The sequence below is a fragment of the Pristiophorus japonicus genome, chromosome 16 (genome assembly GCF_044704955.1).
Source record: "Pristiophorus japonicus isolate sPriJap1 chromosome 16, sPriJap1.hap1, whole genome shotgun sequence".
Lineage (NCBI taxonomy): Eukaryota > Metazoa > Chordata > Chondrichthyes > Pristiophoridae > Pristiophorus > Pristiophorus japonicus.
The window spans coordinates 77,250,467-77,262,910 of NC_091992.1; the positions used below are offsets into that span (position 1 = coordinate 77,250,467).

The 12,444-nt window shown below is 45.4% G+C and overlaps 1 protein-coding gene across 1 annotated transcript in view; it reads left to right on the top strand.

Moving 5' to 3' along the window:
• srp68 (signal recognition particle 68) overlaps positions 1-6,482 on the top strand; it is a 77,932-nt gene extending 71,450 nt beyond the window's left edge. Inside the window, exons 15-16 of the mRNA XM_070857466.1 lie at positions 1,396-1,448; positions 4,521-6,482. Coding sequence (XP_070713567.1) covers positions 1,396-1,448; positions 4,521-4,748 — 281 coding nt within the window. The 3' untranslated portion in view covers positions 4,749-6,482. The remainder of the gene's footprint in view (positions 1-1,395; positions 1,449-4,520) is intronic.
• Positions 6,483-12,444: the final 5,962 nt, after the last annotated feature.

The following is a 12,444-nucleotide window of genomic DNA, read 5'->3' on the forward strand; positions in this document are numbered from 1 at the left end:
TGCCTCTCCTGGACCCCGATCTCTCTCCATTCCTCTGCCCCGGACATTCACTGCACCCCTGCTGTACCTAAGCCCAGCCGAAGTTCCTGCCCACACTCCAATCGGCGACCTGGGTTTTGGTGACGTCACCCAGTCGCCCTCCTGGAACGGCTCGCGCTGTATCTTGAAGTGGCTCCTCCTCTTATACCCCCAATCTGCAGCAGGTGTTTCCTCGCAGGTCGGGGCACCAATTGTTTACACCATAGTTGGAAGCATTGTTATAGAAAGGACATTAAAGCTATAGGGAGCATACAGCATGGATTCACCCAGATGATGCCAGGGATGGGAAAATAGTTGAGAGATTCCACATACTGGGACTATTCCAACTGAAGCAGAGAAGGATAAAAGGAGATTTAGTAGTGTGTTTTTTAAACTGAAAGAACAGGAATTGTGATTTGCACAGCTGTGAGAATAAACCCTGAGAAATGAAGCAACATAAAGTGCAGAATAATCTCGGATGTCTTCCAACATCCCTATAATCACAATGTTTTCACAACCACAAGGAACACCAGTGTGGAAAATCAACATTAATATTGAATGCACTTTTCCTAATTACCCATGCATGGATGTCACAGCGATGAGGCTCAGGAATCCAACCTTTTCAGGTGCATGAAGACATTAATGAGAAAAAAGACAGCAAGATACAAACCGGGAGAAGGAGACATGCAGAATGTCCCCACCCCTTTGAAACAACAAGAATTCCCCCCCCCCCCCCCCCCCCCCCGCCATCCCCCACTGGTCATCGACAATGTAGGTTGACGAAGAAGATTAAAAGGCCCATATCTTGCACAGCAGTGCAAGGAAGTGTGGAATGTGACCACTAATCTTGAAGCTGATTTTTGCTCAGGAGATGGAGCAGATTACAAAAATAATACCATCCCGTCATTAAAATGCACGGCCTGTTTCTCCAGCCATATACAGGTTATATATTCGAGGAAAAAGTCAAAGTGTACATGTTAAAATAAACATTCAGTTTTGTTTTAACATTGAGTTCTTTGGTTTAAAAAACAATCTACATGTTTTAATGGGAAGAATCTCAGCCATTAGCAGTCATATGTGATCAGACTGAGATTAGGAGTAGGCGATAATGCAGCTTGCATATGAATGTCGGAGACGGAAATTAAAAAATGTATATAAAAGGTAATAGCTACTTAGCAGCAGAAGGTGACTGCAGTGGTCTTACCACCTGTAACTAGGAGGGCATGGCTGGTTTACTGTGTGTTTTAGGGTGAACACTGGCAATAATAATGCCGCTGTGTGTATTTTAGGGTTTGATCATTCTATTCCTGTCCCTGTTCACATCAGAGAATATTGTGACTGCCTTGTATTATTCTGTCTTTTTATCCCCCCCCGTAGACACCGAGGATGTCTCTGAGATGGTGTCACAGCTTCAGGTCAAGGACAACAAGGTAAGGGATTCCCAGTCATTTCCTGAGCCCGAATTAAGTGTTTCACAACCACGAGAGGAAATTGTTCACTGCTTTATATCGAAACATTTTGTTAGAAATTATGACCAAAATCAAGATTCTAAATCACCATATTTGTTCAATAAAATCGATGGCATAAAGCGTGTAGCACAGTATAGCACCATCTTGAGACTGATAAAGATATGTTTGGCCGCAAGGAAAGCATTGCTGGCATTTTCAGACGCATACTCTGAAGATTCTGTTGTGACCCCTTAAAGATCTTCAAGATTAATGAGGGGTTACAATCTGAGGAATTGTGTTGACTGGTGGCTAGGAGGGTAATAGGGCCCAAAATCACAAGAATTAAAGGGGGTCGCGGGGGGTGGGTGGAATATCTTTGGATTGGGATGCCTATCATGTGGGATTCTGTGTCACAAAGTATTGTTGAAGCCGAGTCCATAATATTTCTTTTAAAGGGAATTGATTGCTTGAAAAAGGGGACTATTAAAGGGTATGGGGAGTGGACAGGAGAACAGCTCATGGTGAAAGATATTGGCACTGACTGGATGATGGAATAGTCCATTTCCGTGCGGCAGCAATCTTTGATCTGGCGGTACTTGGAACATTCCATCCTTCCGTTGTTAGTCTCATTACAGGCTGTCGGTAAGAGCATGGGGGCTGAATCTTGCTTTTGTCTCGAGGACAGGGTAGTTCGGAATTATTTTTGCTTTTCCAGCATGTGGTTCATTGAGCTGGTTTTGTCTTGTACATATATTTGTGTTTATCAAAATTAAAACTTTTCCGCAGTCCGTATGGTGGGGTGAGGACATTGCCCTTTCAGCAGAGGTTAAATCCAGTCCAGGTGACGTGAAAGTCAGCTGGAAGGGTCTTGTATAAAATACGGTTTGATCATATTAGATGGGACCCCGGCACCAAACTGCCCAGGATGCTGACAGTAATTCGAGCACCCCTATAGCTGAGGTCAACTAACTCCGCATTGACTGGGGATTTACACCTTTCTGGTCTGGTTTGGCTTTTACCTTCTTAAACCATCTGGGGAACTGCCAGTTGGGAGTCTTTATGGCATTAATTCTGCATGCAGTGAATTGCCAATCTTGTCCTGCAGTTAGGTAAAGCACACAGCAGAAATCTGGTGCTTCCCAGAGGGAGGGAAATCCAAGAAAAGTCAGCCAGTCATACGCTCAGGGCCTGGCAGCCAGGCCACTTGTCCTTTCCGCCCAGGGAATGGTGACTAGCACAGGAGGCATAAATGAAGGGGAGAGGGCAAAATCCATGTTGGCAGAATATCTTTTAGGAAATAAGTTTGTATTTGTCTTAGAATCATACTGCACTGAAAGAAACCATTTGGCCATTGTGTCTGTGCCGGCTTTTGAAAGAGCTATCCAATTCCTCCCACTCTATAAGAACATAAGAAATAGGAGCGGGAGTAGGCCCTACGGCCCTCGAGCCTGCTCCGCCATTCAGTAAGATCATGGCTGATCATCGACCTCAACTCCCCTTTCCTGCCCGATCTCCATATCCCTTGATTCCTCTGAATATATTTAGAGACTCAGCATCCACAGCCTTCTGGGGTAGAGAATTCCAAAGATTCACCACCTTCCGAGTGAAGAAATTCCTCCTCATCTCTGTCTTAAATGGCCGACCCCTTATCCTGAGACTATGCCCCCTGGTTCTAGACACTCCGGCCCAGGGGAAACAACCTCTCAGCCCCTCTCCCCATATCCCTGAAAAATGTTCAGATCATAAAAGCCCACTGCATAAAAAAATTCTCCTCATCTTCCCCTTGGTTCCTTTGCCAGAGGAGGCTGAGGGGAAATTTAATTGAGGTGTATAAAATTATGAAGGGCCTAGTTAGAGTGGATAGGACTGACGACCTATTTGCCTTAGCAGAGATAATCAGGGGGCATAGATTTAAAGTAACTGGCGGAAGGTTTAGAGGAGAGTTGAGAAATTGTTTCACCCAGAGGGTGATGGGGTCTGGAACTCATTGCCTGAAAGGGTGCTAGAGGCAGAAACCCTCACCACATTTAAAAAGTACTTGGATATGCTGTAAACTGCATTATCATCATCGGCAGTCCCTCGAAATCGAGGAAGACTTGCTTCCACTCTAAAAGTGAGTTCTCAGGCGGCTGTACATCAAATACGGGAATTACAGTCTCTGTCGTAGGTAGGACAGACAGTGATTGAGGGAAAGAGTGGGTGGCGAGTCTGGTTTGCCGCACGCTCCTTCCGCTGTCTGCACTTGGTTTCTGCATGCTCTCGGCGACGAGACTCGAGGTGCCAACATCCCCAGCATCGAAGCACTGACCACACGCGATCAGCTGTGTTGGGCGGGCCACATCGTCCGCATGCACGATGTGAGATTCTACTCGTAACCTACAAGGCTACGGATGAAGAGCTGGAAAGTGGGATTAGGCTTAATAGCTCTTTGTTGGCCGGCACAAACATGATTGGCCAAAGGGCCCCTTTCTGTGACATAAACTTCTATGATTCAATGATGTTATGCACCCTGCTGGAATGGGGTTTATTATGGTATAGTGGGTAAAATCAGTGCCTGGTGTAGTGAGCTATGCAGACCACGAGTTGGCTCCTGTATGGTGCTGAGTTAGTTGATCTTGACATGGATGGCATTTGTAACACTGCAGTTGGCCTCATTGCTTGAGCAAGGCAAGGGAGAAAAAGTGCAAGCCTGCAAGCCAGCATCCCACTCCCGATTGCTACTTGTGTGCGCACATTTGATGAGATTGGGATTGGGCTGTCGAGTTGATGCATGAAGAGCGGCCACTTGTGTGAGTAATTTCCGCTAGTGGGCGCCTGTGACACTGTACCTCAGTGTATGTGGCCGTCTTCAGCAAAGGGAGATAAAAATGGGGGAAATTTTAAAAGAAAATGTCGTGTGGTTTTGGTTGACTCCCAAGTGGACATTCTGGTGAAGTTCGGTGTGTTGTCCAGGGCTGCTGACCTTACCAGTTCACACATGGTAAATCACAGTTAGACTGTACCTGTGCATTCTTGAGCTGTGGTTGTAACCTTGCGACTCCGCTTCTTTTGCAGCCTCTCGGAGAGTGTATGGATGTGTTCCGCATCGACCCCTCCCTGGTCACGAAACACGCCAATCTCGTGCGGTTCCCACCAGACTTCCAGCCGATCCCCTGCAAGCCCCTGTTCTTTGACCTGGCTCTGAACCACGCAGCATTCCCAGCCTTGGAGGACAAAGTGGAGCAGAAAGGGCGAGGCGGCCTCACTGGCTACATCAAGGGTTTCTTTGGCTTCCGTGGCTGAAGTTTGGAAGGGGATTAAAAGCCTATTTTGTTTCATGTAACGGCCTGTGTCTACTCTTGCATCTCTGAAAAGAGTTTTAACGTTTCAAATGTAATCGGAAACCAAGGAGGATCTATGGGTGCACAGCAGACTGAACTGATCTCTGACACCAGCCTCACAAGAGCCTTAACTCCTCTCTACTTGGGTTGCGGAATCCATTCAACTCTGTCCTCCTACATACAGCACCGAGTGGCCCATGTTTCCCATAAACTTACCTGTGAAAGTACCTGGGTTAAAGGCTCAATCCCTGTTGGGCATGGGAGAAAGCCAAATTACTAATGTACAGGCCCCTCAACTGTAAAAATAAGACTTTTGTTTCAATTGCCCTTTCCTTGAGGACGATGCCAAGTACAAGCAATTCTGCTTCACGAAAACCTGATCAATAATGGGAGTCCAAGACAAAGCAGTCTCTGTGATGTTTCGCTTCTTTTTCTCCTGCCCAGGTCTGTCAGTCTAACCCTGGCTGGTGGCCAGGAGCAGCACGAATTTGGGCTGTGCTGCCATAAACTGGTGTAAGCTTTTATGTTTTCATTTCCTTAAATGCAGTTGAGAAGGTGGTGACTTAGGTGGCAAAGCACGCAGATAAAGTTCAGTCGGGGAGACTGTTTAATATATATGCATATTATGTTCTTTACTCATTCCTCTCTCCGTCCCGTTTCTTCCCCCCACCCCCTCCAGCTCCTTGTATTAATGTAGTATACTACACAGGGTATGTATATAACACACAGCATTTACTTTCTGCTGCATACTGTATCCATGTGGCCCTTTGCATTTTAGTTTCACGTAGGTTTTGAGGCACCCTTGTTCTGTATGCTGAGGGTGTAGACCTTTTGGCAAGGATCACGGAGCTTCAGATCCTAGTTTCGCACACCGTGCGTTTAGTCTGTCGCCGACTCACTGGTTTTGAACCAGGTGATCCGTTGTCGGGGATGGTCACCTGGAGGTTTAAATAGGCTCCATCCTTTTTTGGCGTCCTAGTTGCGGGTGTTCTCGGGCAGAGCACGTGGTGAAAAGAGGACAGCGGAGACGCCTGAAGTGACCCATTGTACACCTGAAACAATCCCAGCTAATGGGATGCACAGCCGCACACCTACCAACCTGCAAGCTCCACAAGTGCCTGTCTTCCCCCCCCCCCCCCCCTCACTGTCACTGCTTCTGTGTATAGGCGGGCGTTTGCAGAAGTGAAGAGTTGCACATTTATAATTCCACGCCTGATTCTTTAAATTGTCCGCGCTGGTCGCTGGCTGGCCTGGGAGGACTACACGGGAAGCCAGTGTGATGCTGGGATCAGTTCAGTCTGCTGTGCACCGACACAAAGGCACCTCAGCTCCTCCTGTTCGCTCATCAGATTAGATCATCCCGCCGACTCAAAAGCTGAAGATCTCGCCGATTATTTAATGCTCGAGAGCTTGTTGTTTGAAGCCTCTGTTGTCTGTGTTAAAGCCAGTGCAACCTGGAATCATTCCACAGGTACATGATATTTTTCTTTTTAAAAAGACAAGTCGAGGAGAATTGATACTGTGTGTCTGAATGAACTGGGATTAGAATCGCCCAGGATTTGAGTTGTTGGACATTGAGCCATTTCCCGTTGTACTGTGGCTGGTCTTTGACAAACAGTTCTTATAATTGGATAAAAGAAAATGGAAATTTTATTTTTTTGTTCTAAAGGCCCTGAAATAAACTCTTTAACCGAAAGTGAACGTTGTGATGACTGTGCAGAAGGCTAACCCTTCAGTCTTGTTAGGTGGGCATCATGGCCGAACTGGCTTCGCAGTGTCCACAGGCTCAACAAATAGTCCAAAACAAATTGATGTATGGTGGACAGTTGGGTCAACTGGACAAAGTGTCAGTTTGACTCATTTGGCAGCATTCTCGCCTCTGAGTCAGAAGGTTGTGGGTTCAAGCCCCACATTAAGAGCCCAGAATTTAGGCTGATGCTTCAGTGCACTACTAACGGAACACTGCACTGTTGCAGGTGCCAATCTTGGGGGTTGGGACGTTACACCAAGGTCCTGGCTAGCTGTCCTGGTGGTTGAGGGGTGGACGTTGAAGAATCCATTTCTGCCCAATTCATTCTGTGCTTTTTGTGGAATCTTGCTGTATGCAAAATGGCAACATACAAAGCAACAATCACTGCACTGTAAAGTAATTAATTCCAAGGGGAACACCGAGTTGTTTGTGAAACACATAATAAGATGCCATAAAAATTTAAGTCTCTACCTGTATTTGCCTGAACTTCACGTGTACAAGATTGATTGGCTTGTCTGGCCAAGAAATCACTTCAACTGGATAAACCAGTGAATCTAGTAAGTGCATTACCAAATTTGGTATCTCGTAAGAAAGTTTATCCAGGCCGCCGCCTCGAATGCAACCTGAGTACTTCCGGCTGGTGTGAACCAATGTTCTCCCTAATTTTTTGTGGGGTGCGCGGCCCATTCAAAGTTTCGCGAATGCGCAAACTTTAACATTAAAAAATGTGTGGGACCAGCAGGGAGCTGCGCAGCCCCACAGCTTAGATGGAACATCGGTATGAACTACCTCATTTCTTTCTTAGCCATCTAGAGCAACTGCACCCAAATTTAAATTTAAAAAGGACTTGCATTTATATAGCGCCTTTCATGTCCTCAAGACATCCCAAAGCACTTTACAGCCAATTAAGTGCATTTAAAGTGTAGTCACTGTTGTAATATACAAAGTGCAGCAGCTAATTTGCACACAGCAATGTGATAATGACCAAATCTGTTTTAGTGATATTGTTTGAGGGATAAATATTGGCCAAGACACTGAGAGAATTCCCCTGCTCTGCTTCAAAATAGTGCCGTGGGATCTTTTACGTCTCATTCGAAAGACAGCACCTAGATTAAAACTGTTCCAGTCAAACCACTTAACAGTGGTTGATTGCAGTTAAAAACCTATGGTGGATGCAGTTGGGCTTTGTGTGTATAGCGCAGTCGTTCTCTCATCTCTCCTTTATGGATGTGAGACCTGGACACCCTACAGGCGTCACATCAAAAAGTTGGAAGCATTCCATATGCGCAGTCTCAGATCTATACTCCACATACGCTGGCAAGACCGGGTGTCAAACTTTGAGGTTCTAGAGAGAGCACAATCAACTAGCATCGAGGTGCTGATTATGCGAGCCCAGTTCCGGTGGGCTGGACATGTCATCCGCATGAATGAGTCAAGGATCCCTCGTCAGCTTCTTCACGGCGAGCCCTGAAAACACCAGGGGTGCCCCCGCAAACGCTACAAAGATTGCATCGAGGCTAACCTCCAGTACAGTGGCATCCGACCAAAGGACCTCGAGAATACAGCAGCTAATAAAATCCAGTGGCGAACCCTCACGAGGACTGCCTGCCAGACCTTCGAAGAAAGACGATGTCAACACCTGCGGGACACTAGAGATAGACGACATCAGGTGGCAGTACTGTCAGCATCAGGCACATCGAACTTCCCTTGTCCAACGTGCAAGAGACTATGTGCATCCAGAATTGGCTTATACAGCCACTTGAAGAACATGCCATTGATGATTAGCACATCAACGTCTTTGTTGGATACGACAGACTACCAAGAGAGATCCTGTCAGACTGCTGCAACAGGGCAGATCAAGTGTAGTCATGCAATAAAGTACCTCTCCATGCTGCCCATCAATGGATTTTTACCAGACATTTAGGAACAGGAGGAGGCCATGCAGCCCCTCGAGCCTATTCCGCCATGCAATTAGATCATGGCTGATCTGTACCTCAACCTCATTTATCGGCCATTGATCCATATCCTTCATACACTTATCTAACAAAAATCTATCAATCTCAAATTTTAAATTGGCTCAGCATCCACGTTAAACCGAGGCCCCATCTGCCCTCTCAGGTGGACGTAAAAAATCCCATGACACTATAAATGCTCTGACTATCACATTACTGTTTGTGGGAGCTTGCTGTGTGCCCTAGATTACAGTAGTGACTACACGCCGAAAGTACTTCATTGCCTGTAAATCGTTTTAGGACGGCCTGAGGTCATGAAAGGCGCTATATAAATGCACGTTCTCTCTTTTAAAGAAAGAGCTGGTTCCAGCATTTGCACTACCCTTTGTGGGGAAAAAAATGCTGTGATTTTACCCCTAACAGGCCTAACTCTATTTTTAAGAAAATGGCCACTTTGGGTGTGTAGAAAATGCGAATTACATGCGATGGGAAGTTAGAATAGTCTGAAAATCAAAATTAAAGAAATGAGGTGTGCATTTGCCAGAGTTCTTTCTGCCTTTCTTACCATCCTGCTCCTCTCTGCTCCTGTCTGATGATATGTTTTAAAAGTTATTTTAAGTGGTATGTTCCTATCCTGCACAAACTACTTGGATGTGTTTGGGTTAGTAATGGGGAGGACTACAAGGATAATGTCCCTTTTTGAGATGTTTCTACTGTAGGCGATGGGTGAATTTTGTTTCCCAATCCTAATGTTCTCCCTGTCTCTGTGATCTCCGGCCCCACAACTCCCCCCCCGAGATGTCTGTGCTCCTCTAATTCTGCCCTCTTGAGCATCCCTGATTATAATCGCTCGACCATTGCTGGCCGTGCCTTCTGTTGCCTGGGCCCCAAGCTCTGGAACTCCCTCCCTAAACCTCTCTACCTCTCTTTCCTCCTCCAAGATGCTCCTTAAAACCTACCTCTTTGACCAAGCTTTTGGTCACCTGCCATAATTTCTCCTTATGTGGCTCGGTGTCACATTTTTATCTCGTAATACTCCTGTGAAGCACCTTGGGATGTTTACTACGTTAAAGATGCTATATAAATATAAGTTGTTGTTATGCGAAAGGTATCTCTCTGGAAAGAACTTACTTTCCCCATTCCCAGCATTAAACGTCTACTCCCTTCAGTTAAAAGTTCTTACAAAGATTTCTGTAATCACAGTCTGCAATGTCAAAAGTATTCTTGCCTTCACTATGCTCTAGTTCCATTTGGAAGAAATGAAAGGGGATCTCATAGAAACATATAAAAATCTGACGGGATTGGACGGGTTAGATGCAGGAAGAATGTTCCCCATGTTGGGTAAGTCCAGAGCCAGGGGTCACAGTCTAAGGATAAGGGGTAAGCCATTTAGGAGGAGAAACTTCTTCACCCAGAGAATTGTGAACCTGTGGAATTCTCTACCACAGAAAGTTGCTGAGGCCAGTTCGTTAGATATATTCAAAAGGGAGTTAGATATGGCCCTTACAGCTAAAGTGATCAAGGGGTACGGAGAGAAAGCAGGAATAGGGTACTGAAGTTGCATGATCAGCCGTGATCATATTGAATGGTGGTGCAGGCTCGAAGGGCCGAATGGCCTACTCCTGCACCTAATTTCTATGTTGCTGGTTGGTGCCGAGGTGCAGTCAGCGGTAAATTACGAAGCCTATACTTGCTGTTTTTGCTGAGATGTTGTTTTTCTTTTCCTTTAATGTGCACTTGGCTTTAACCCTAACCGTGTAACCTGTAACATGGATGTGCCCACAGTAAAGCCTCTGGTAAGTAGGTTTGCGTCTTTTGGGACCTTGCTGAATTGGAACTTGCTTTTTGTCTTATTTGCTCTCTGGATGTGGAGAGAGGGAGGTGCTGTAACTAAGTATAGGACAACTGTGACCACCTCCATCTCAGAATTGTTGATCCGTCTGACCAGTATGAAACCTTCCGAACCTGATTATACCATGTGTAGGGTTGAACCATTCTCGAAGAACTCCTTCCAGACTTTCTGTTAACAGGAGCACTGTGCAGTAAGCACCTGACTGAGCAACACAGTTTGATGCCTTTAGTCGTGTCCTCGATTGCTCTTCTTAGAAACCTATTTCTGATCTGTAGACCACAAGAATCAATATTTTTTTAAGAGAACATGTAGCTGACATAGAATCATAGAAAATTACAACACAGAAGGAGACCATTCAGCCCATCGTGTCCGTGCCGGTTGAAAAAGCTACCCAGCCTAATCCCACCTTCCAGCACTAGGTCCGTAGCCCTGTAGGTCACGGTATTTCAAGTGTACATCCAAGTACCTTTTAAATGTGCTGAGGGTTTCTGTCGCCGCCACCCTTTCAGGCAGTGAGTTCCAGACCCCCACCACCCTCTGGGTGAAGAAATGTTTCCTCATCTCCCTTCTAATCCTTCTACCAACTACTTTAAAATATGCCCCCCTGCTAAGGGAAATAGGTCCTTCCTATCCACTCTATCTAGGCCCCTCGTAATTTTATACACCTCAATTAAATCTCCCCTCAGCATCCTCTGTTCCAAAGAAACCAACCCCAGCCTATCCAATCTTTCCTCATAGGTAAAGTTTTAGTCCTGGCAACATCCTCGTAAATCTCCTCTGCACTCTTTTGAGTGCAATCACATCCTTTCTGTAATGTGACCATAACTACACATCCTTGACGACTTGTCATAAAGGGATACACATGACCGAGCGGCCCGGATAGTTCAGAACCGACAATGGTGGAATGAATTAATTCAGCCCCATCGTTGATACTGAGCTGACAGATGGGAATTTAGTAGTAATCGTAGCTCGTGTCAATTTTATGACTATTTTAAAATGGCTTGTTTTCTGGGAGGGAAGGGGATGTTGAGCGACTGCACACCTGCCTGTTTTGAGTGGGTTTTAATATTCAAGTAAAATGTCTAAAAAAAAAAACTCCATAAACTTGAGCTCATCCAAAACACTGCTGCCCATATCCTAACTTACACCAAGTCCCGTTCACCCATCGCCCTTGTGTTCGCTGACCTACATTGGCTCCCAGTCCACCAACGCCTCGAATTAAAATTCTCATCCAAGTGTTCAAATCCCACTATAGCCCCACCCCTCCCTATCTCTGTACTTCCACCAGCCCTACAACCCCCCGAGAACTGCATTCCCCAAATTCTGGCCTCTTGTACATCCCCCACTTCCTTCGCCTCAACATTGGTGGCTTTTCTTTCAGCTGGTTAGACCCAAAGCTCTGGAATGCTGTTTCTGAACTCCTTTGACCAAGTTTTTGGTCATCTGTCCTAATGTCTCCGCCTTTAGTTGTCACTTTTTGTCTTGATTACACTCCTTTGAAACACCTTTAAAGGCGCTATATAAATGCAAGTTGTTGCCTTGCCTCTGTTCATAATGATTGCTCGTGGGGCAAATTATTTGATTGTCTCCTCAGACATGTAGAAAAGAGCTGGAGCCATTAATCTGCAATGGGGGACCTCTTGGAGAAGAATTAATTCCACAACTCTTAATACCCTTACTTCACAAAAATCTATTGATCTCAGTTTTGAAATGTTCTATTGGCCCTCAGCATCCACAGCTAAAAATCTGGAGGAGAGTTCCAGATTTCTATTATTCTTTGTGTGAAGAAGAGCCGTAGCGTTTAAAAACCGTGCGGGAACCCAGCAGCAGAGGCAATGTAGCAGAGCACATCAGGAGAGCGGATACAAAAACAAGGAGTGACGTCACAGGACAAGAAGTAGGTGTTGGTTGGTGAGTATTAATGTTTTTTCCCTCTAAGCTTGGACAGTGGTTTAAACCATGAACAGGAGACTATAACGTACTTTATTAAATTTAAAACTAAACTAGATGAACTAACAACTATAAATAATCGTTGAATAAAGATTTTAACTAATTAAATAAATAAAAAGAGCTTAAACTAAGATATGGTAGAGCAGGTTGTGTG